This window comes from Lutjanus erythropterus, chromosome 19, assembly GCF_056507025.1.
Source record: "Lutjanus erythropterus isolate fLutEry1 chromosome 19, fLutEry1.hap2, whole genome shotgun sequence".
In the NCBI taxonomy this organism is placed as follows: domain Eukaryota; kingdom Metazoa; phylum Chordata; class Actinopteri; order Lutjaniformes; family Lutjanidae; genus Lutjanus; species Lutjanus erythropterus.
The window spans coordinates 26,414,419-26,440,582 of NC_139335.1; the positions used below are offsets into that span (position 1 = coordinate 26,414,419).

Sequence of the window (26,164 nt, forward strand, 5' to 3'; positions counted from 1 at the left end):
TTAACAGACAAAATTAAAAATTCTCCTGTTGATTACCACAATAAAATATATCTCACAAAGCAGAAACAGTTTTTTTTTTTCTTTCTCGACGGACAGACACCAAGTAGAGGGACATTTTACAATAGGCATCTCCTGAATGCATTTGTTGTGGAGTTATAACAAATAAGTGGAGCGGGGAGGGAGAGTGGCAGCAAGCCATTTGATAAACATAGAGGAATGGACTGTAATTTATGGCTGTGATTTGGTGGGATGGTATCTGGTTGGGGTCAGAGGTTTCTTCTTTCACTCTTATGTAATCTATCAGGCACGTCTTTGCATATGCACAGACAAGACTTGGCAGTCCAGTGTGATTTCACTGCCCTGTAACCTTGAACACTGGAAAAGAGATCACATGCACACAAACACACACACAGACACACACATAACCACAGAAACTCAAATTCTTCTTCTGCACACTTGGAAATAAAAGTGCTAACTAGGACCAGAAAGGGTTCTTCGGTTTGTGCCCAAAGGAGAGCCCCTTTTTGGATCCTGGTAGAACCTTTTATAAAGGTTCCACTTGGAACATTTTCAGAGAGTTCCTAGAATCCATCTAGGGTGTAACAGTCCCACCGAAAACCCTCTCTGGGGCTTCTGTCCAGAAACTTTCCAACCTCTAAGGATGCTAATAAGAACCCACCCTGGAGGTTCTACCAAGAACCTTTTTAAATTGCAAGGGTTTCATCCAAGATCCACCTATAAGCCTTTTCCACCAACATGGAACCAGCCCCATTTTGATTGAAGCATGAAATTTTCAATTAAACTGAGCATTTCCACCACCAAAAACATATTGTTCAGAAACCTGAAAGAAATGGTTCTCAACTGGACCCAAAAAATACCAAGTTTTACTTGGGAACCAAAGTGGATGTGTCATGTTCTACATGCCTTTGTGCATTGTGCAACGCCCTCTGTTGATGACATCCTTGATTACAATGGTACCACTCAAAACTGGTGGAAATACTGGCTGGTTCATGAGATGACACGAAGGTTCCAAAAAACTTGAACAGAACCAGCTCAAGAACCAGAGTTTATTTGGTGGAAAAGAGCCAGCAGAGAGTCCTATGAAGATACTTTTTATATTCCAAGGGTTTCATCTGAGACTCGCCCACAGGGTTCCACCAAGAAACCTTTAATATTCCAGACGTTTGTCTGGTACCCACCCATGGGGTTCTACCAAGAACCCTGTTACATTATGGTGCAAAGAACCCTTGATGAAAAAGCTTTCCCAGTATTTGAACAATCTTAAAATAACCCTTTCTTCCAAAAAGGGTTCTTTGGAAGAGAATAGTTCTTAATGGAACCGTTAGTCTTACAAAAAACCCTTTCTTCTGTGGGGAACCTCAGGCCCTCAGAGAAAATATGTCGGACACCCTTATTTCTATGAGCGTATGTCAGTTTTATTGATTTAAAGTGTTTTACACAAGATCAATAAGTGAAGACCAGTATAATTACTGCTGTATTATCACTGGTGAAACTGGTTGTTTTCTCTCTTCACAAGACATGAACAAACTTGATGATGATGCAATGTTTTAAAAAATGTGCAAATATAAGTAGAATATCATTGTATTTACATGTTGATGATCAGTGGTGGACAAAGTACTCAAGTACTTGAGTCAAAGTATAGATACTCCTGGTCAAATATTACTCAACTACAAGCAAAAGTTGCTCAGTCAAAATTTTACTTGAGTTAAAGTACTAGAGTACTTGCTTTTAAAAATGCTTAAGTATTCAAAAGTACAAATTCCAAAGTACATTTTCTAATATCAGTACATACTGTATTGTTTTCATGATGCATTTACAGAATCTCGTAAATGTCTGAAACTATCTAATGATGCACTGATGCTTGTAGAACCACTCTGCTACACAAAGCCTATAGAAACACCTATAAAAACATCAACAGAGAAATGCAATCAAAAACAAAAAGGACAGCTGTTGTCATTTCTGATGTAACTGTATTAAAATCACCGCATAAAATTAGATTGAAGCCAATTCTAAGGAGTTCTCCAAGTCTGTTAAATGAACAAGACTTCTTTCTGTCTTCAGAGACAGTATATACATGAATTATGTGGTGTTTTTCACCCCGATAAAAACAATCCAATTTTAAAAGCCTACCTGGAATAATTAATAATTATAATAACATCTTGAGATTTAATTTTGTCTTTCTCCTGCTGTCACCATTACTGCTTTTTGTTTGAATGAAAGAGGGAGACTTTGCTTGTTTTTGTTGCAGAGTGCGCCTGGATGACATATTTCCACTTTTACATCAGTCCCATTTGAGAGGAGCTACTGTGATTGGTTTTCTTTTGTGAGGAACACAGCATGTGACCAACTGCATTTTAGAAAAGAAAAAATAGCAACAGCTGACTTCAAAGCTCAGTCAAAAAGTAACAACCACCTTCCTAGAAATGTAGTGGAGTCAAAAGTACAATATTTGTCTTTGAAATGTAGTCAGAAGTTTAAAAAAAAAAAAAAAAATACTCAAAAAATGTACTTAAGTACAGTACTCAAGTAAATGTACTTCATTACTGTCCACCACTGCTGATGATACAACCAAGAGTAATGTTGCCCAGACCTGTTTTTATTCAATTACCATTTAATATGACCTGAAGAGGTAAAGAGTAGGTGTGTGAGATATTAAAATGTTATCCTAGCATCAACAAGTGCCATCACTGTGACCTTTAACTGAATTAACTGTTCCACTCTTTCATGTGTTTAGCACATACTAGCGCCAAATGAACGTATAAAGTCTTACTTTAAGAGTGCTGTATCTTCAAGAGGTGTCGTGTGATGGAAGAAGCACGTTCAGAATAAACTGGGAAGATTCTCACCCACTCGGCAGTGTTGGAGGATGAGAAGCCGTGGAGGGTCAGTCTTCCAACATGCAGAGTGGGCTGCTGAAGGACAAATTCAGACTTAATTGCAGCAGCTCTATTCTTTGCTGCTTTCCCTAAGCTGCCAGAAGGAGATGGAGGGTGGGAAAAAAGTAACATGACGCAACAGCTGCACTTCCTTTCCTAAAGCTATAACTCCAGACACTGTAGACCTGATTCGTATTGGTCATGTATAATTTATTAACTATCAATTCTGACTAAGACCATATCAGCTTTTTCATCATAGACCTACTTTATGCTACTGATGGATGAAAATTTTGCTTTTTTGGAGGTGCCAAAAAAGATAAGACAAAAACAAAAAGCACAAAAGCTGCCAGTCTTTTTCAGTAGGTTGATTGATCTAATCTGTAATAATGGATGTATCAGTCCCAGTTCCTAAAAGGTTGTGATGATGCACACAACCTAAATAAAAACATAATGCAATGATTTGCAAATCATTTTCAACTTGTATTCGATTGAACGCAGCACAGACAAGATTTTTGATGTTCAAACTGATTATTGTTACTGTAAGTATACACTCATTCTCAGTTTGATGCCTGCAACACATTTAAAAAACTTTGGAGAGGGGCAACAAAAGACTGGGCAAGAAAAAAAACACACAAAAAACAAAACAAAAAAAAAAATGAAGAAACAGCTGTTTTGAACACTACACAGGTAAACAGGTTTACCACTTTGCACATACAGATTTTGGAGCAACATATGTTGAGATCCAGTCTTTTTCAGGGACGTCCCTGGCTATTTCAACAAGACAATGCTAAGACACATTCTGCATGTGTTACAACAGTGTGGCTTCGTAGTAAAAGAGTTCAGGTACTAGACAGGCCTGCCACTCAAAATGTGGGGCGCATTATGAAGTGCAAAATATCACAACAGAGACCCCAGACTGTTGAGCTCCTAAAGTCGTATATCAAGCAAGAATGAGAAAGAATTTTACTTCAACAATCAAAGTCCTCAGTTCCCAAACGCTTACTGTGTGTTGTAAAAAGAAAGGTGAGTGTATACTTGCAAAAAACAATAAAATTAATCAGTTTGAAGATTAAATATCTTTGAATTGGTATTGTATTCAATTGAATACAGGTTGAAAAGCTTTTGCAAATCATTGCATTCTGTTCTTACTTCGGTTTTACACAACATCCTAACTTTTCTTTGGAACTGGGATTTGTAAATGAAACGCTGTAGATGAAAATTCTGTCTTTCTGATGCAGTTTTAATATACTTTGGCTATTTTTCCTGGGGTTAATTATTGTCATGGATAAGCTAAAGAATGTCAATTAGATGCCTCCACGTTGAAACAGATTTTTGGCTTGACGTGTTTCTTACAGGAATGTAACCACCCATCCAGGCTCCCATGTAAAGAGATTTTGGACAGAATCAGTCAATGTTCTTTGGAAATGGGCGTCCATGTTGAGGACTGACTGGAAATAAAGCCTTAAATCTTGTCGTCCTTGGCCTGGGAACATGACATCTCGAACAACCCAAGGAAACCAGTTGTAGAATCTACTTGATATTATATTGCAGCTTCCCTTTCCATTCACAGAATAAACAGCTAAGGCAGTGTCATGTTATTCTTTTGAAGGGTGTGGACAGCTTAAAAGGTTAGAGGTGTGAACTGGTGAATGGAAGATTGCTGGTCGGAAAAACGCGCCCTGTGTGGGACAGTCTGATAGAGGAAAATGGTTTTATAAATCACAGTTAAACTGTAATTTAAACTCCTGTCTAACTTTATGAAGGGAAGGGAGACCATGTGAATTTTCATTACTTGCAGAAAAGAAGAAAATATACAAACAGACAAATGTTGTGTCAGCAGTTATACTCAGCATTAAGTATAGTCTCAGGGTTACTTTAACCCCCTTATTTTACATTTTTAAGCAGCATATAAAATGATAACATAATATGAATAATATAATTTGCCATGGCAACTGCTGCGCATGTAGACGGAGTGGCAGGTACTTCCCTCTTTTAATCTGTCATTATTTTGGCTTTATTGCTAGAACGTGCATCACCAATGACAAAAATACACTCATAGGCATTGAAGAGGAAGTGTGCAGTTTGGATTAAAGACCAGCTGACCCCAAGACTATCAACAAATGCAGTCACCATCTTTTGAACTTATCAGATCAGTGGTGGATGCACAGCTGCAGACCACCCCCAGAGGAGTGGAGGAAAGCGGAGACATGAGCCTTAAGGCTGCTCCCGTTAAATGTTCAGTCAGGAAAATGAAATTAAACTAATTAAAACCTGACGCAAACTCAAAAAATGCTCTACAGAATTATTTCCTGGGTGTGTACATGTATATATGTATGTATTTATTTTGTTTTGCATTTTTACCTGATTCAATTTTGAATTAAATAATTATCTGTTTATATGTTGTATTTTGTGTGTATTACTACACAAGTACACACTACAAGTACAACAACAAGAACTTAATTAGTACAACCCTGTATTGTATGATAATAATAAATTACCTTAAGTCCTTGAATCTTTACAAACTCATCAGTTGTTAACACACTATGATGTAGTTGGCAGCAGATATAAGTTAATTATAACATCATTCCACAACCTGCTAAATGATGTATAAACAGTTAATATATGATAATTAGCTGCAATCACCTCTTCACAAAGATATATAATGTATTTTATGACATTTTCACTACATTTCTCTAACTGCTGCAGTTGCTAGTTACTTTTATAATTAACACATATCAAGCTTATGAAATGCAATTTATGAACTGTTTTTTCTTCTTTCCTACTGCTTGATTAATCTCCTGACCCTCCAGGTGTATCTTGTGACCCTACAAGAGAAAATTGCTGTTTAAAGCAATGACCCATCAGTATAAATAATCAAATAATGACATTTATCATTCTGTACTTTTCTGGACTTTTATCTTTGATATCTCAGGTACATTTAGCTGATAATTGTTTATGCACTTTCAATTATTTTGCTGTTTTTTAGAACGTTTTACCAACCCGTAACGTCAGTGTTTGACATCCTGGGAATAACACTCAGAAATCGCCTTTCTTTCTGGTGCTTTTACGGCTTGGACAAATCCCACTGATTCTACCTTTAAGTAGTTTTACTTAAGTGAAGGCAAATTCCTCGCTGTTTACTTCATTGCTAATTTTTCATGATCTCTAACAATGCTTCACAGGAGGAGCTTGCAGTTGATAAATATATTAACTTGAAAAATGACTTGTTCCATTTCTTCTATTTACGCAAACTTATCAAACTCATTTGTTGGACGTGTCTACGCAGCTCCAGGTTGCTGTCACATTGAACAGCATGTGAAGAGAGCACAAATGTCTCCTGACGCTCACTGTCTTGACATGATTCAGCAAACATCAGTCACAGGTGAGGGCTGGTTTGAATCACATTTAGTGTATCAGCACTCTTGAGATACAGTTAGAGGCAGTGTCACTGACCATCAGTACACAAGTGTTTACCGTCTGATCACCTATCTCTTTAAGTTATTTTGCTTATGGAGACATTCATCCTCCAGCTGAGCACATCACTCAGCAGTACTAGGTTCTCCTGCCTTGACTCCTGCAGACATACAGTATTTGATTACAGCAACAGGCTGATTGAATTACAGAAGGCACTGACTCAAATACCTACAGCAAACACAGAGCAACAGGAGAACTTCCTGCTGTGTATAAACGAGCAGAAAAGACACCAACTATTTGGTGCACAAAAACACCAACAGGGTCAGCCTGGCTTATCACACTAAAATGATCTGCTAAAGGACACTGTACACTCAAATCCTATTAAGACTTATACAGGCCGTCTAGTAGAATCTCAATCACCCTATCAGTTATTCAACTGAGGATTATTTCTCTCCCAGGCTGTTTGATATTGTGCTTGGTCTTTACTCATTTCTCATTGGTAAATTCACTCTAAAAAGTAATTCAGGTCATGCATTACTATCACTTAATTAAATACATGGTAGCAAGATAAAAAAAAAAATGATTTAGACAAACCTTTTGAGCAGCACTCTCATTTGTGTTTTTCTCTTATTTTGAGTCAAAATAGACTTATTCTAGTACAGTAATATTTTTATCAAAACACTCATGAAAATAGTTTTTCAGAGATCATTTTGTGTGCTGATTTTCAGTTGTGACAGTAACATTTTAATTAAGTGAGCTTGCGAAAACTCAAAACCCTGATCACCACTGTGCAGACTCTGGCTGAAATTAACATCACCAGCACAAGATGGCGGAGACATGTTGTCAATCTTTTATTTATGCCAATGGGTCCGAGAGTTGAGCCATTTTTGCAGAAATCTCTTTTTCTCCTCAACCATACACAATTTTTTTCTGTGGGGGATTTTCCATCTCACTTCCACACTTAACTGCCAAGTCATCCACTGAAATACAGCCCTAGCAACAATGACAGAGCAATTTCTGCGACACCTGCCAGGTGCCACTAGTTGCCATGCAACCAGGAGCATTATACATGTTGTCTTTCTTAACCTAACAGATGCTTGTTGGGGCGACACAGTTTGATGCAGTCGTGTACTGAGTAGTGTACTTAACACTGGCTACTGAAAGAAAAGTAGACGTGTTAAAATATAATGCATGTATTTCAGTTACGTTTTGAGGCTGCCAAGGGCACGAGGGTTCACACTTTGAGAACCTAAAAAACTAATGGCATTGATAATCACAAACATATCAACTTGGGTTGTGTCAGTTGATGATGCCATCGTCCATCGCCACCACTAAGACCCAAGACAGCTGCCACAGAGTTGTGACATGGGAGAGAAAATGAAAAGAAGCTGTTGCTGCTGTTCATTGCACTACGTCTCCATGTTGTGTTAATAGTTTTCTTTTTAAACGTCCTGTTATGGACATGTGGTGCCAGGACCAAGGCCGTTTCAGATCCAGCATGTTCATTATCCATAATGATGCTTCTGTGTGGACATTGTCATTTGCCAGTTTGCCTAATATCAACCACAAGTTCTGGAATGAGTCATCCAATGTAAAATTTGATTGCACTGTGTTTTTATACAACCTCAACCACAAAAAAAACATACAGTAACCAACTTCCCCACTGTGTTCATTACAATCGATAATTGTAGTGAGATCAGAACTTTTACAATAGACCTGCAAACCTGCTCTTGAAGCCCCTCTTTGCTGCCCTCTTGTGGCATATTAATCTTGTAACATGCAGTGTGCCGTTCTCATCATCAGCCAAGTCTTCAGCTACAGATCCATGTATTTAGATTCTGTAAATGTAACACAGTAATACATTTCTTCTTCATTTATATTTTATTCTTTTTTGTTTCTTTTTTTGAAAATCATCCGGCTAGCAGCAGGCAATACAACAAAACAAAGGATGTTTTTTTTTATATTCAATACATTTTATTACATAAATGACATAATTGTGACAGTATGGCCTTTGAACATAGACAGTGCTAAATGTTTCTGATATTTTGCTTGGGTGGAAATGCACAACCGAGCCATGCATTCCTCTTGAGTCCTCTCCTGTTTGAGGTTTGTGCATGGATTTCTGTACTGTATTTGTTTACTTCTGTAATTATTTGATTTAACCAGACACAGACACCCATCCATCCACCCTCCCTGACCCACGGACACACCCTCCCCACGAGCGCAGCCCTCTGTGCTGGTTTACCCTTCAGCCCCAGTTGAACTGGTCTTCATCTGTTGCTGTCAGAATCTCTGTGACCAGGCCAGTGCCAATGGTTCTGTTTCCGTCTCTAAGAGTGAACCTCTGGCCTTTTTCCAGAACCATCGGCTGTCGGAGCGTCAGTGTCAAGGAGGTGTCCTCCCCTGGCATCACCATTTCCTGAAAGAAGACAAGAGTGGTTACTGTCCTTCAAAATCTTGTTGTTGTACTATACTGTTTACAAATGTAAGAAGCTTGAAGCCACTGGAAACACAAACCTAGAGCCCGACTGATAATTGAATGGCCAATACTGGTCTATTGTAGCTATATTGGTCCATATCGGTATGGGAATGATTTTACTCACAATATCAGTACTGGCATCAGCTCAAAAAATCCAGTATCTGTCAGGCTCTGCCTAAATCTACCATAGCACTCTATGTTATTTAGAGTGCAATAAAATCTCTCTGTTCCCATGAAGGGAGAGAGGCTGCTGTCTGCTGGAGCTGCAAATCCTGCTAGTTGCAGGAAACTGAATGACATATTTGGGGTCAATGCTACCCGCTGTTCTACATGTATAAAATATTGATAATTAATTTAACTGACTAGTATTTCTGGTGGCGACATTTAATCAGATAGTCCATCGGACTATCAGCGGACATCGGTAATCTAAACCATTTGAGCTTCTCTCTCATTCTCTGCTGATATCAGGTGTTCCTATAGGGAGTCATGGTAGTGCCATAATAATCTGTAAAAGAATAAGATGTGGAAATATATTGTTAAATAGTTAGTTTGATCTTCTCCCTCCTTTTATAGATTCCTTTTTAACTTTTTTAAGTTTCCCTGTAGTGTTTTGGTGTTTATTTGGCTCACTGCAACCAACATAACAACATTAAACTTTATGCAAATTAATGTATGATGAGGTCATTACCATGGAAATGAGCATACGACACCATCTGGTGACTTTTAACTGTCTGATTTTACCTGTCCCATTCTGGAATTATTTTAATCTTGGGTCCACTATGTAAAGCATGTTGTAACTTTGTTTTTTTTTATAAATAAAATGTACTATTATTATTTGATCAATATCAAACACACACACCTTGTCATCAGGCAGCGTGACTCTGCAGGCCATGTCCCAGGTCAGGGAGAACATGACAGGCATGAAGTTGGAGACAAACGGTTTGTGTCTGCCTCCCTCTTCCTTACTCAGAACATACACCTGTAATACAGGAAATACAAACGTGTCCACACACACATCAGTGTTTAAGTTACAGGGGTTATTTTCATTACATTGCATATTATCATTTCCCTTTAGTATGACGAATGTCTGTTTTAGCTTGAGCTCGTCAGTCTAAAACTATTCTTGCTATCTCGGTTACAAACTCTGTTTAACTGAGTGAATGACCTCAGAGTCATTACTGTGGTATCTGGCTCGTCTCCCAGTTTGCCTTTAAAACTGCTCTTTAGCCATTACAACTGTTGGATTAAATACAGTTTGCCTGTCAACAGTTAAAATAGATTTATTTTGATTCACTGGTTGTTTACCTGGGCCTTGACTTTCTGGTGAGGCTTAATGGATCCTGGTTTGCACATCACCATCCCTCTCCTCACATCCTCCCTCTTCAGTCCTCGGACCAGAGCGCCCAGGTTATCTCCTGCCTCTGCCCGCTCCAGAGACTTATGGAACATCTCAATACCTGAGGCAAACAGCACGGACACCAAGGTCAATTTCTATGTATGCACCAAAACTAAAAATGGAAGTATGTTTTCTCTCATTTGGTGGATGTGTGACAGGTGTTACACAATCAATCAGTGCCGTGTTAAAAAGGTGTTGTAGTGCCACCACAGGGTTTTCAATGCACGACCATTTCTGTTTAAATTTCTGTTTGGTACATTTTGTTAACACGGCCAAGATTCTCTGTTCAGGCATCATGTCATGTAACAGCGGTTTCTCAAGAAAAAACACATGATCAATCAGAGTAATGGTTTGTCAATCAGCACCATGGGGCAGGATTGACGCCATTGTCAAGGGTTATCAAGATGTGCGCCAGAACGATGGAGGAGTAATAATGATATATAATTGGATAATAATATTGCAACATAATATTTACCAAAAGGCTGAGTGTTGTATTTGCTGCCATAGAAAATAAATAAAATGTTGCTGTTTATGTAACATGTTTATGCAGCAGTACAGCTAGTTAATTAGCCTTCCTCTGGAATTTCCTACCTGCCTGTTAGAAGCATATTCAGTATTTTCTACAACTATCAGATTCTGGTTAAAACTTGTTCAGACTGTAATCATGACATATAACTTGATGGGCTATTATCTGAATATTTGAGGTGTTTTTGTTGTTTTACTTGTCTGTTTGTATGTTTGCTTGTGTGTTGTCATGGATGGTTGTTGTTCCTGTTCTTGATTACTATTTGGACAGATTTGAAGATTTTACACTGCAACATGTAACTTTAACAATTGCTTGCAATATCAGTACTCAATGTCAGCTGGGGTTGGAAATTAGCTTTGTCTATTAAACAGGTTTACAGCACATCAAATACTGCTTGTGCAACTGTCAATGTTTTTCTGTACTTGTCCCTTACAAATATACTAACAAACTAAACTAAATATTAATCAACCATCTGAGTGCGTTTGTTTCTCTACCTGTGGCTTCCAGCTCCGCAGCTCTGACACATATCTGAGAGACCTCCAGTTTTAGGCTATTTATTTGATGACACCGTAGTAAGATTACTGGGACTTCTTATTTCTTTTCTGAGGCAGGAAACACAACACAATGCTTATCTACACACTTCATGACTGACCAAAGTAATGTAACCACCTGTCACACACTCACTCTCTCACATGACAACGCACCAGTGTCCACTTAAAATGACGTTGTCTCTTTTGATTGGTTAGAGAAATCAAATCATTCCTCCCCAAGAGAATCAGATAGAGTGGAGGGGACGTCAGACTGAATATGGAAATGGAGCGTTCACCATCAGGCTACAGCACAGGAGCTCCTACTCTGAGCTTGTCCTGCTTTTTCTTTCACTCACCTGTAACCACTGACTTGAAGCTGCGATTGTGGCCCACAAACTCAGTGTCGTCTCCTTTCTTGATGATACCCCTCTCCATGGTGCCTGTCACCACTGTACCCCTGCCTAAAAGATACAATTGATATTGAATTGAATTTACTTGGCATATTACAATATATTTATAAATACTTGCAGTCCTGAGATCCAGCATTTTTACAGCTAGCAGTGCAAGCCAGTAATTATATTTCATCACTTATCAAAGGGAACTTCAACGTTATGAATTTATTACAAGAAGCCAAATCCACCAACATTAGTCCTTAAGTGGGTTGAGCTTTGCAGTTCAGTTTTAAGATGGTGTCTGTGCAGGCTGCCTTTCTTGCAGTTGACCGTTTCTCTGCACTTGCTCCACTTGTTTGAGCCTACTGAACATGTGGTAGATGAGAGAAGAAACAGTCTATCTAGTGGCAATGCTTCTGTTTGTGAAAAAAAAAGCCACTACTGTTCAAGTGATTGCACTAGGCCTTTATACGCAAGAACCTAATGGTGCCTTGTTATATTCTTCTGTTTTTATTACCTGTTGCACCGGTTTTCATTCAGTTCATTCAGTTTTGCAAAAGTACATATATTGAAGGTTTGTATATAAAAAAAACTGTCCTTAAATATTTGTTTATGCATGCTGTCTGTTACAGTTAAAAGAAAGAAAATCTGAATCAACAGGATAGACCTTTTAAAAAAAACAGAAATTGGCCAAGAAAACTGCAATCTCTTGCTTTTTCATACCTGGGATGGAGTAAACCCCTTCAATGGGCAGAAGAAAAGGTTTGTCCAGCTCTCTTTTGGGAAGAGGAACGTAAGAATCCACAATCTCCAGCAGCTTCATCACTGCATTTACACCAAGCTCAGGCTCCTTGTTCTGAGATTTAGAAAAAAAAATATTCAGGTAGATCATCTAGAGGCCTCACATTAGAGACTAAAAATCTCTAACATTTAGTCACTTGCAATAAATGATGGAGCCACATTCAGGCTAATGATCTGTTGACTGAACAAGTATATTTACTGTTGCTAATTAATATACCTAAATAAATTAATTGTAAGACGAATTACTGCCAGTCTTAAAAGGTACTGGCAGAGTTCTCCAAGTTAATACTTTTAAGTACTTTTTACTACAACTAAGAGTGAAATTTAATACCAACTTCATGGCTATATTAGCATAAGTATGACAGATATAATGGAAAAATCAGTCAGGATTGTAAATCCTAGAAAAACAATTATAAAACAAGTGCTTTAATTTAGTAAAATATGGAGTCAGAGGTTAAAGCACTACACTGGTGTAAACAGAACTTGTACTGTTATAACAACAAATACGAAAAACTCATGACTTAGTTACTCAAGACAATCCACAACAATTTCATACAGGAACTAAATCATGATCAAATGTATTTTGGCAGTAATCTGCTCTCACCTCCAGGGCACAGAGGGCTGAGCCTACTACAACAGGTGTGTTTTCGCCATCATAGCCAAACTCTGTGAGCAGCTCGCGGATCTCGATCTCCACCAGCTCCAGCATCTCTTTGTCTTCCACGGCGTCAGCTTTGTTGATGAAAACCACTATATGCTCAACTCCTATCTGCCTGGCCAACAAGAGGTGCTCTCGTGTCTGAGGCATCTGGCCGTCAGTGGCCGCTACCACCAGGATGCAGCCATCCATCTGAGCTGTGCCTGTGATCATGTTCTGAAAAAAGAAAGAGGTCAGAATAGTTTAAGGAACGTAATTAAATAATTTTAGTAATTTATAAAGCAAATAAACAATCTTGAAATACTTCAGAAAAACAAGGATTCTGATTCGTTGAAATAAACACAAAGCTATATCACACTCAGCTCTCTCTAGGCCAGGCTGGTTGCAGGAGCTTTGTAAAAGTAGATTACCTTGACGTAGTCAGCATGACCAGGACAGTCTGTGTGAGCATAATGTCTGTTAGCTGTGGTGTATTCTACATGAGAGGCGTTGATGGTGATTCCTCTGGCCTTCTCCTCAGGGGCATTGTCAATGTCCTCATACTTTTTATAGTTGGCGCCACCAGCGTCAGCAAGCACTGAGGATCCAAAAACACGCTTAAGTCAAATTTCTGATTTCTTGGTTCAGAAAACTAGAAAAATAGGTCAAATAAATAATGTTAAGTGTGTTGGAGTATAAGAGCAAAAGCAAAGACATCAGTGACTCTACCTTTCGTGATGGCTGCGGTCAGGGTTGTCTTGCCATGGTCAACATGACCAATTGTTCCAATGTTCACGTGGGGCTTGTCTCTACTGTATACCTTCTTTGCCTCTGCAGCAAAGGTCCGTCGACTCAGAGGCACAGCACACTACAAGGCAAAGACAAACCAAAGTCTTAGAAGGTAAAGTTGCAAAAATCATGTTAAACAGTCTCCAGACTGCAGTTTGCATGTCTCCATACTCACCAACTTGAAGGAGCTGTGCAGGAGACTTGGCGAGGACAGCTGAAGGGCTGAGAAGAGGAATTTAAGTTTTAACAATTATATGAAATTGAATAATGGCTGATTATCAGAAAAATACAGTCTATTCATCCCGTAATTCTTCCACTATGTGTTCCATGTTGCTTGTATTGTGTCTTCTTCATCAAAATACAAGCACTGAAACTTTGTGATGTGGTATTTAGGTAGTTTAGGTCCATTACAGACATTTAAACTGCTTTTCCTCTTAAATCTCACTGTAAACTCTATATTTAAATCCCGCTGAAAATTTACGCTGTTTTGCACCTGCAGAGATCAAAACCCATCAATATTTTCTGACGATAGGAATGGAACTAGGGCACAGTTTTGAAGAATTAATACTAGTTCCATCATATAGCTAAAAGGCAGCTCTGCAGTAGCTGACATTTAGCTAACAAACCCAACTGAACCAGAGAGGAACCTCCAGTGTCATTCGCCTTCAAATTAGCTGCTGTTACTGATTTAAACGCAGAGTTCACTATATATCTATTTGTACAGAATACTTAATTATCATTCATCAGTCTGCCCTCACCACCGCTAACTGTATCATTAGCTAACACTATAAGTAACGTGACCTTGCTCTGCTAACGAGAGAGACAGCATCATCTCTTTTTCAAGAAACGCTTTTTTCTAAAGACACAAACAACATATTCTATTGTGCAGAACAAACTAGAGCGTTATGAATCAACAAACAGCCAGAGATGCATGCAGAGTATCATATTACAAAAGAATTAAACTATTTTACCGGAGAAACATGCACGCAGGCCCACAAGCGCCGCCATCTTGGATGGTAAGTCAAGCCAAAGATAATCTAAATATCAAGAGAAGTAGCTCCAAAGCTATCATTACGAGCAGAAAACTTGGGCTGCAAATTTTATCATTGTCACAAAGGTATATCAGGCAGGTTTAAATACAATGGTTCTAATTAAAATAATAATGATGATGATGATGATGATGATGATGATGATGATGATGATGATGATGATGATGATAATGATGATGATGATGACCTGCAATAGATCACACAACATTAGTTATTTTTGTTATCACCTTTTCGTTGGTTTGGAGGAAAAACGTTTTAATTTTTTTTACATGCTTTAAAAAATGTTGTTATCCAGGAAGAGTGGTGAGATAATCTAAATATAGTTATACTTTATACTATTTACCAGTCTTACATCACGCTTATAAAATTACATATATTATTACATATACGTTACATATAGATCCCATGCGGTACCTCTCTCACTTTTACTGATAGTCTCTGAAAGCTGCACGTATAAGCGTCATTGATTTACCCTAAATGCGGTAATATTGTGGTCTTTGCTATTGTCGTTTTAAATACCAAGGAAGCGCTGCCATCAATTTTGTGATTCTGATTTTGAGGACTAAATAAGCGCAGAAGACTGAAATGAATTGAAGGTGAGAAACTGAGAGTGAAAGTGTAAAGAACACAGCTAAAGTGTTTTGCTTGCCAATTTGGTTCAAAGATTACGGTAAAGCATGGCCGCCTCCTTGTCACTCGTGAGATCAGCTAGCTAGAATGTTCTAGCGCATTCATATTTCTGTGTTTATAAGGGGAGATAACTTGTTCTGAGCTCCATTCAACTCTGAATTTCGAAAAGGTAAGTCAGCAATAAACTAATTTTGTTTTGAGACTAAATGTTATCCGTAGCTAAATTAGAATCTGTAGCCAGTCCTCTTAAGCTCGAGTTTTGCAGGGCTACTGTGTTTCTTATTTTTTCCGTTATTTAGCATGATTGTAGTGGTGTAGACTAAGTTAACCTTTTGAGCAGTTATTGCCCATTGTGGTGCTAGCATCTTTAGAGTAAAGTCTGGTGAACTTCTGTGTTTAGTTTTAATCTGCCTGTGTTATGGTTTCTTCTCAAGTCCTCTCTAGCACTACTACTTGTAAAGCCCAGTTGTCCTTGTCTTGCTGATATTTCTCGCTTTCCTCCTCAGCTGTCCACATCATGGCAGAAGACAGACAGAATAGGAGATATCCCCAGAACCTTCAGGGGGTCCTGCAGCTGGCAGTCGAAGCTGGATCAGCCGCAGAGGGACCTGCTCCTCTTGAACCCATGTCAGAGGAGGTAAATGCCTATTAAGTATACATTTCACATCTGAGAAGGCTTCAGGAAGATACCCTTACACATACATACTTTGTTGTGCCAAGACCTTCTAGTTCACCTCAGGTGGTCCCCACTAGAGCTGCAATAATTAACTGATTATTAAAGGAGCAATATGTAACAATAGCATGTCCAAAAATGGGTCCTGTAGTCCAAATAGCGAGTTGGAGAGATAGATGTGTACTATATAGGTTGAAATCCTGTTTGATACACAGTCTATGGTTGAAATGATTTGTTTCCCACTGCCCCCTCCTACCCAAGGTCAAGGAAGCTTAGGCAGTCTTATGCTGTAAGTTGGTCAGCTGTTTATAACTGTTAATTGTCTGTCGATGTAAAGCTAACGATATCCTGGAAATAAAAGCCTACTGCTCTGAAAATACACTCATTGCAGTTTGAGTTTAGTGACTGCCAGCCAGACTCGAGACTCAAGAATATTAATAATTTCTTAGATAATACAGATGTGTGTGTGTGATCATGAACAGGCACTTACAAACTTGACAAACATTCAGCATTAATTTGAACTCTATTAAATGTGAAATGGGCTATCCTGGATGCATGATTAAAAATAGGACACGCACATCCCCAAGGCCCACTGGGTGCTGGATCACAAAAATATCAAAGGCATGAAAAGGAGAAAAGCGATCCGCACACCAAAAGAGCTCCCGTATACAGTTTTTTATTTAGCATGATGTTTCGAGCTAGAACGCTTTTTCTCAGACTGCTATTCTGGACCATAACACAAGCTATGGGCCAGAAATTTCATTAAAAAAAATCCCAACTATTTTGATAATCAATTAATCAGTTTGAGTAATTTTTATATGTATGTTTTTATATGTGTGGTAGTTTCATCGTTAGGTTTGACTAAGACAGTGCTGGCTATATGCTGATTTTAAGTCCTTATTTGGTCCCGTGAAGACCTTTACCTTACATACCTTATCACATTCTCTCTTTGTTTCAGAGGAAAGTGTGGTTGCGAGAAGCTCTCGCAGAAGTCACCAAAGGGCAGATGGATGAAGTGGAGCAGATGAAACAGTGCTTGGCTATCTTGCGCACAGAAGGAACAAGCGGAAAGGAGAGAGATGGCGAGGAGGAGAGGGATGAAGCAGATGAAGATGAGCGGGAATCAGCCTTTGAGATTCTGTCTGAGTTGTGTGAAAACCTGGACAATGCTAGAGGTTTGTAATAAATGGTATTAGTATCTATATTTTCCAGGCAATCTATAAACCTGGGATTGGCACATACCTTGCTGAATAGAGGTTACACATAAAATTACTATTTGTTTGCTCTATCCTCATTGTCTCCTCTCTTCCGCTCCTTCACAGACCTGATGATTCTCGGTGGACTGGAGCTCTGCCTCTCCCAGTATCTGTGTCATGCCCAAAGTGGACTGAGGTGGCGTGCTGCCGAGCTTATCGCCTCCTGCGCTCAGAACATGCCGCAGGTTCAGGTCCACTTGCTCAGCATTGGGGCGCTGCCAAAACTGCTGCAGCTGACAGACTCAGACCCCCACCCCACTGTCAGAGTGAAAGCCCTTTACGCTGTGTCATGTGAGTATTTAAGACAGTGCTGCAAGAATTCATTATAAAGATTGCTTAATGCTTAATACTATCTACTACAGGACAGTAGTTTAATGGTAGCATTACTTGGTTTAAGATAGTACAGAAAGAGTGTAAAACAATTAATCCCCTTGTACACCGGGCAAAAAAAAAACACTTAGACACACTAACATCTGGTGATGTCTGTATGGGAATGGATGCAATCTGTATTCACTCCCAGGTCAAATGACTGTGCTGTGGTCACTGATAGCTCCAGCTCTGATCGGCAGTGACGGAAACCTCACACCTGGGTGGACATGCTATTTTTATCCCCTTTTGGCAGAGACAGTGAAGGCTTGTTGCCTCTTTCGCTCTTTTTTCATACATGTGCTGCTTGGCTTGATTCACTTTGATTGGCTCAGCATGGCGGAGTTTGCATCGGCTTGACGGTGTGTTTCTTATTGATGAAGCACTCGTCTCTGGTTGCGCATCTGAACAGTGGATAAACATTTTATTCCCTGTAAATTCTTCACAAAACAAGTCCGCTGTTAGATTGTTATCTGAAAGCTTTTATTGTGGAACAGCACAATCAGGAAATGTTGCATTTTATCAGCAGTAACGTAACTCCTATCAGCTGAAATCGAACATGAAACAGTACAATGAAGCAGATACCTGAAAATAAAGACAGTAACACAGGAAAGAAACTAAATTTCAAGTCACAGGGATTAAGTTAGAAGCTACCAAAGTACTGAGCAAACAGAGAGTCTTTTAAAAACCTCTTTCTCTCTTTTCTCCCACACACACACACACACACACACGAGTCTCAGAGAGCAGAGAAAAACAGAAAGACAAACTGGTCAAGCACCTATTTTTGGCGGGTTTAGCTGCATTTAAAAAAAGACCTGCATATACACATTAACTTTTGGTGTAGAGTTGTAACTATGTCCTGTTTTTGACTTAAGGTCTGGTTCGAGAGCAGGAGGCAGGCCTCCAGGCTTTCTTGTCCCACGATGGCTTCTCAGTGCTGATGCGAGGCATGCAGCTGGAGAACGAGAAGGTCAGGACCAAGTCGGCTTTCCTTCTGCTCAATCTGCTGACGTCAAATCCTGAACAGAAAGGTACAAATGACTGCTGGTTGACTCTTACCTCTCTCTTGGGTTGCAACCTTATCTATGTACATGTATTTTGAAATATATATGAAGAGCTATGCTCTTCATTCCCAGGACACACTTTAACAGTTTCCAATATCTGCACTGAACTTAATAAAAGAGCCTTTATGCACTATATGCTGCACCCACCAAAAAATAAAATTGGTCTCTTGAGTCATCGCTGCAGGCAGATGTTTCCTGTGCTGACTGCTGATCTTTTGAGGTTTTTCAGAAATGTAACCATAGTTATTCTTATGGTTTTGAAGCCGCTGTTTAGGTTATTTTTAGGATAAGCCTAAACATTTTACATATTCTATTTGTAATTTATTTATGATTTGATATTTGAGTAACAGATTACATGTAACAGGATTATGTAATTAGGATACAAAAATGGTAACTGTATTCCATTACAGCTGCAGATAAAAATATGTATCCAGATTTCATATACATTTAGTAAGAATGAATGAATGAATGAGCAGGAGTACAATTATAAAATAAAGAATGATATACTACCATGTGTAGTGTGCACATATTAGAGGATTTCACAAGTTTCTAGTGAAATCAGCTAATATTCATTATCATGTCTTCTAGAGAAAAAATGCTTTGTGTGTTGAAATTTCATATCATTTTCTCTTTAAATCAAAAAAGGGGAACAACATCACAGTACAGTCACAGTTATTACTTCCAGTTTTTAAATGCTGTCATCATCCAAGGACTTGATATCTAATTTAATTTTACATTTTCAGATAAGACCAACTACATATGTTAGCTATAGAGAAATCCAGTTTGCCAGCTAACCTCTCAATACTACTGCCACTGAAAAATATTTTTGACTGTAGGAGGTGACGCAGGTGACCAGGATGGTATGTGGATAAAAACACAAGCAAACAAACATTAAGTACATTTAAATGCATAATTGCATAATTATTGCCATTAATCTAATCATGCACACAGGTAACAAAGAATACCTGGTAAAACCATTACCTAAACCTCAAAAAACAATCAAAAATAAACAATTAAATTAGGCTAAATAATTTCAGCATATTTATTATTGAGGTAATCCAAAAGTAACACCAATAATCGAGTGTTGTGACGTCAGTATTGTGATACTTGCATTAGGTTAATGTACATATTTTTTAACAGGTAATTAGTAACTGTATTGGAATACATTTTTAAAGTAACTCTCCTAATCCTGTTTACACTTGCCATATTTGTTCGATTACGATTTTGTGTTTTCTGGCTTTTCTTGTTTATAATGTAGTATTACTGTCCTCTTTAAGATATTATATGTAACATTGCCACTTACAAGTGTCTAAAAATGCTAGACATATCTTTTTTTTTTGTTGAGTCGTGTACTGACATTATCCCAAATGTTTCCAACAATGGTCAAACCCAGAGAAATCCAGAATTTATTCAAGTTAACAATGGGTTTTCTATAGCTACTAGTAGTGAGTAGATGGGGAAATTCAGGATTCATTGGATACGTCAGCGAACGTGACAAAATGTAATGTGAATAAAACTTAAATACATTGCCACGTCTGTGAACATGATTTTTTTTTTTTTTTAGTCAGGGCTAGTAGATTTTCATCTGCAACGGTGGTTGTTTAAGAACGAAGACAACAACTCCCATGATCCCATGATACCTCAGGGATCCCTAGTGGCAGAACTTGCATGTTGTGCATTTAAAAAAAGACAAAAAAATCCATGTTGTTAATGGACCACATTGAGTTGAGCCACAGTAGATCTTTTAGTTTATACGGGCATCTTGGAACTATTCCACATTTTGCTCACTTACAGTTCTGATCACCGACACTAAACAGATGCTGTAATCCCAGTTAGGCATTAATGTGAATCTACTCAGAAAAAGCTCTGATCATTTAATAATATATATTAAATTTACACCCGTTTCCTCCTTGCTGCAGACACAGTTGTCTCCATGGGTATGGTACAGCAACTGGTATCTGTTCTCCGCACACCACACTCACCTTTCCATGAACATGTGCTCGGCGCCCTTTGTTGGTAAGAAACTCTCTACCGTGCCATCTTCAACACTCACAAGGTCACATTAATTCATCTTTCACATTAGTAATTATACCCATTTGCATTTCTTATGTCCGTCTAGTCTGGTGGAAGACTGTCCACAGGGTCTCAAAGACTGCAGGAATCCTGCTCTGAATCTGGAGGAGTTTCTCAAACAGCGATCCAGAGAACTCCAAGGAAAAGAAGAGAGTCAGGTACTTGCTATGTTTTTGAGCCTGATGGTGAAATATGGTAGAACTAGGATCAAGTATTGTGATGATTCTGAACTTAAATTGTCTTTGTCTTTTTTTTATTTCTTAAGCAAAGAGAAGTGATTGTTATAAGGACAGTCTAGTGTTTTGGTAACGTTATGTACAAAAGTGATAAAGGCTCTCAACACTTGACCAACTTTAAAGTGCTTAACTAAATGGCAATATATAGATATGTTTTTACAAACCCCTATTCCAAAAAAGTTTGGATATTGTGTAAAATGTAAATAAAAACATAATGCAATATTTGGCAAGTATTTTTTTTTACCTATATTCAATTTGAATACAGTACAACACAAGATATTTCATTTTCAAACTGGCAGATGGCAGCGTATGTTGCTGAACACAGTCTTTTGTTGCTCCTGTCCCAACATCTTTGAAACATCAAATTCAGAATGAGTGTATATTTACAAAAAACGTTTCTGCATTCTGTTTTTATTTGTGTTTTACACCCTATCCCATCTTTTTTGGAATTGAAGGCTGTGTGAATGAGTTGAGGCCAGTGAAGAGATCAGTTTCAAACAAAATCCATAGTCTAGGATTCAGTTTAATCCTTGTCCAGGAAACTGCTAACTAACATTTTTGCCTCCAACAGGAAGAACTGGACTTCTGCGAGCGTTTGAGGGTTATGTGTTTCCACAAGCAGCACTCAGATGACAATGGGATGGATCGTTGAAGTCTTATTTTTTACCTCACCTGTTCTGGTATCATTGCAAAGCTGTAATAGAACATTCATGGTCCGGCTCATGGATGTTGAACAATGTTTTTGTGTGTTAGGACAGATGCTGTCCATATTCTGCATGTAATCCAGGAACTGGATTTTACTGTGTAAATAACCCTAATGTATAAAATACTTTTTCAAAGTAAATTTTATTTTCATCAGGTGTTTTCAGTTTGTCATGAATGTCATACCAAACAACTCCATCACAGATAGTATGAATTTTCTTTTTTAGTTATTAGTATTTCCATCCCAGTGTTATGTTAGTTACATGTACAACAAATTTTTAACCATTGTTTGTTAGGCTTTTTTCTGAAGTCTCTGAGTAAAGTATTTTCATTTCAGTTTAGTTGATTGTCTTAAAACACAACTCATAATTATGGACATTCTTGTTTATTTTTTAAATCATATTTATTATAAACAAAACAAATGGAAGTATTTATATACATATAATGACCAGCTCAAAAGTGGAAACAATGCACATGCACCACCTACACGTAAAGATGGATGTCATGCAAAATCACCGATTAAAATATTCTGGCACAAATCACAGAAGGAAGATCTTCTTCTTAACTGACACTTCAGGAGTTTCTTTCAGTCTCGTTTGTAGACTGGTATTTTAGAATGTTATTATGACTATTAGTATGATCACTGAAATATTAAATACAAATAGAAAACAAATGGTACAATATCTTTCCTTGAAAGCTGCTCTTTTACTCCATTTTTAGTCAGTAGCTTTTAGTTGCTGACCAGCTGGAGAACTGGCCTTGTTCTGTTTGTCTTCATGTTTTCATGTATTTGTTGGGGTCATATTAAAAACCTCCAAGAACGAATGAGGAAAATTTTTTTTAGGCAGTTTTACGATTTCACCAGGGTGAGGAAATTTTTTCAGACTTAAGAGATACTGTTTAGGATCTCTTCCATTTTGCAAAGTCATCCTTGGTTTGCTCTGCCTTTACGTCTCCCACAGCTATTAGCAGCTGTGCCAAATAATATGTCACCATTACAATAATGTTCCCATGCTCCATTGGTTCTGCCACCTTGAAAATCTGCAGAGCCAGTGACATGTCAGAGATCATGAAGGACAGACCTCCTAACAGTGTTGCTGTGTGGCGGGTTCTGATGGCTAAAGCCCCCATTAGAGTAATTAAGGTAGCGTAGACACCCACAGCTGGAACCATCAGATCTGAATTTGGTGCCTTCTGCAGAAATGGATACAGGTAGATGTAGAAACCTCCTCCCATCATGACCAGGATCAGATATAAAAAACGCATCCAGGAGGAAGATGGATACGCTGCGTAACGACTGGAGAAGAAGGTGAGGGAGTACAGCAGATGAGCCACAGCAAATGCACCCATTCCTGAAACAGATGTGCGAGATCTTTAGGACATACAATAAATTAATTAAGAAAGTAAATAAATAGAATGTAAATCAGTAATTTACTTTCCAGCTTTACTTAAGGGACATATTGATCACCTTGAGATATTGGAGAAAATATTTGTTTTTTTTACGTTTATCACTATATATGCAAAGCACATAGTGATGGACTCACAAAAAAAACAAAAGGGCAGCAGATTCATGTGGTGGTGCACCAGTGTGCTGAAAGTTGTGATGCATTTATGGTGAAAATGTTCCAGTCCTTAGTTTAGATTATAGTTATGTGACTTGCAGTGCAATACCTAATAAATTAATAAACCATTTCGAGGCATGCAGAGGCCAACTAATTTTGTAGTATGTAGGGCACTAAATGGCGCTGCATTACGTTTTCTCCAGGCACCCTAAAGACAACTTCACCATGTTGTCTCCACCTGAAAAGTGTCCTAAAGCACACTTAACCACATTTTCCCCACCACGTTTCCTCCATTTAAAGTGCACCCTAAAGGGCACTTCACCATGTTCCACCTGAAGGGCACCCTGGGCATGTTTCTCCACTTGAAGAGCACCCAGAGGGCACTTTATCATGTTTTATCTATCATAGGGGTATCGGAGAGGTCACTGTTCTCAACTGTGATAATGGACAAGTATCAACCTAGTGCTTAAGGCACTCACCGTGCAGAAAAAGCTCGGGCCATATGAGGCAGCAGTCACCAACAGCAGAGAAAACTAGTCCTCCCGCCACACCCAGGACACTCTGACCTCCATTCCAGCTCAGCACGACTGCAGCCAATAGGAGTGTTGGTGCTGATTTGATGCCTGCTGATGTGATGGACTTGGGAAAGTCAGGAGTCCACATGTAGAAGTATAAAGCTGCAGACAAAAAGAAAGGCAAGAGAGAAAAAAGGAGAGCACAGGACTGAGAGAGAAGGAGGAACAGGAAGAAATGTGGAGATGCATGACAACATAAATTTTCAAGAGAAATTATGGTTTTAGACAATTTTATCCATTCAACATGGAAGAAGTTGTAGTAAGTAACATAAACAACAACTGACCAATGACTTTAGAGTAAAAAGTAAGAGTAGATAGTCTTTAGGTACCGTATTTCTCCTCTGCCGCCTGTCATAGGCATGTGTCTCAAGGATGTCCATTGCTGACACAGTCGTGGGCTCCAGCAGATGTCTCAATCGGATTAACCTGTCCTGTTTGTGTATTATCCTCTTTTTGAACCTCTGGATTTACTGTGTCAGTCCGCAGATGTTCTCGTCTTGTTCTCCTGTCCAACCAGTCTTGAATCGCAACCGTCTCTCTCAGCCTGTTGGTATTTCACACCAATGAACTTTGTCCTTGCTGTCTGATTACAGTCTGATAATCAATGTTCTCTGTGTTTTGAGTCCTCATGGTCAAACAGCTGACCTTTAACCTTTCCTGCTGGAATATATTGGTGACATCAACACATAAGGGGCAAAGTTGAACTAGCAGTAAACTCATATAAGACAAAGGTTGTGTTCTTACTGTACATGTAAATTTATTACTAATGACAAATTCACTGCAGGGAAAAATGGCCACATTTGTACCAGAAAGGGACTTCCTTTGGGGAAATCCTTTGAACCATGTCTGTGAAACAGTAGGCGATGCAAAATTAACTATTACTCTCTACAACAACTTTGACAAGAGAGAGAAATTGTTCTGATGGAGTCATTACTGTATGTCAAGGCTGATAACGCCAACCAAGTAACACCGTTAGATTTTCAAACCTGTTTTATGTGAAAGCAAAAATTCTGTTGCAGCACACTATTATTTGCCAATGAATCTCTATTATATGGTATATGTCCCTCTTTTGGAAAGGATTATTTTAGTCAAGAAAAAATTAATTCCACTTGCTGTTCAGTTCACTAGATGGCCATGCTGCTTCAGATTTCTCCAAAAGGCGAAGACAACACCACTTAGTATGATAACACAAAGAACAATTGTGCAACCAAAGAGCTTCAGCAGAGGGTCCTGGTCAGTTGGCCAGATTTCTGAGAAGAAAACTATGGCCGTTTCCTGTTTGGTAGTCAATATATCATTAAAATTATTATTATTATCTGAGAAATAAAAAAAGGTGACAACCTGGATTCATGTATATATGAAGACATGGATCACTGTAGCTGTTGGACTGTAATAAATGGTGCAGGCCAAATGCGGCACCTATCCTTAACAGTGAACTACTTAGCTAAAACTTAGTAAAACGTATTGGCCAGTTAGCTGTATTATTATCTTGTTAGTCACAATGGATCATTTTGGAAGGATACTCTGACATACCCTCCACCTCAGAGAAAACCAGCTAAAATGCAGAGGGGGAGGTTAATGCAGCTAACAATAGCCATGCTACAACTCCAAATGAGAGGAGACCCGAAGATATTCAATGGACTATGTTGCTCCGACTCTCTATCAGCTAAGGCAGAATTCGGCAACCTTTACCATCAAGACACATTTTTGGCCAAAAATGGGGGTCTGGAGCCTCTGCTACTCTAAATTAGAGACTTTTTTTTTATTTGGCTTCCACAGCCAGCCTAAATTTAGAGGAAAATTTGAAGCACATTTTGGCTGATGAAATATTAAAACTTTTTTTTAAAATTCAGTGTACAAGCTACACATTTTAACAATTGGAGAATGTTAGAATCACCACAGGGAGACAATGGAGAGGGGCAAAGGAGCCGAATGGGGTCCCTGGCCTGATATAAAAGCAATAGCCTATATTTGATTTAAAATAAAAACGAAACTCATAGTTTCACTGTGTGCTAGACAACTAAATTTTGTAAATATATTGATTTATGTAAAATACATGTAACATGATAAACAATTTGTCAAACAAAGCTGGTCATCATTTGTTCTTTTCGCAGGGA

The 26,164-nt window shown here is 38.5% G+C and overlaps 3 protein-coding genes across 3 annotated transcripts; 1 reads left to right on the forward strand and 2 right to left on the reverse strand.

The window, feature by feature from the left end:
* Positions 1-8,173: 8,173 nt before the first annotated feature.
* tufm (Tu translation elongation factor, mitochondrial) lies at positions 8,174-14,940 on the reverse strand. The gene is made up of 10 exons (XM_084744865.1): positions 14,833-14,940; positions 14,037-14,083; positions 13,802-13,940; positions 13,504-13,670; positions 13,040-13,309; positions 12,358-12,490; positions 11,599-11,703; positions 10,096-10,247; positions 9,650-9,769; positions 8,174-8,730 (listed from the first exon to the last, which is right to left on the reverse strand). The coding sequence occupies exons 1-10, from the start codon at positions 14,867-14,869 to the stop codon at positions 8,560-8,562; spliced, it is 1,341 nt and encodes a 446-aa protein (XP_084600991.1). The 5' UTR covers positions 14,870-14,940; the 3' UTR covers positions 8,174-8,559.
* Positions 14,941-15,551: 611 nt separating this feature from the next.
* Positions 15,552-22,588, forward strand: hspbp1 (HSPA (heat shock 70kDa) binding protein, cytoplasmic cochaperone 1). Its single transcript, XM_084744476.1, has 8 exons — positions 15,552-15,709; positions 16,047-16,177; positions 17,172-17,388; positions 17,536-17,760; positions 18,711-18,866; positions 20,819-20,915; positions 21,019-21,130; positions 21,780-22,588. The coding sequence occupies exons 2-8, from the start codon at positions 16,058-16,060 to the stop codon at positions 21,858-21,860; spliced, it is 1,008 nt and encodes a 335-aa protein (XP_084600602.1). The 5' UTR covers positions 15,552-15,709; positions 16,047-16,057; the 3' UTR covers positions 21,861-22,588.
* A 157-nt stretch (positions 22,589-22,745) lies between these two features.
* On the reverse strand, positions 22,746-24,708 carry tmem86b (transmembrane protein 86B). The gene is made up of 3 exons (XM_084744477.1): positions 24,377-24,708; positions 23,952-24,195; positions 22,746-23,262 (listed from the first exon to the last, which is right to left on the reverse strand). Exons 1-3 carry the CDS (start codon positions 24,425-24,427, stop codon positions 22,811-22,813), a joined length of 747 nt encoding a protein of 248 aa, XP_084600603.1. The 5' UTR covers positions 24,428-24,708; the 3' UTR covers positions 22,746-22,810.
* Positions 24,709-26,164: the final 1,456 nt, after the last annotated feature.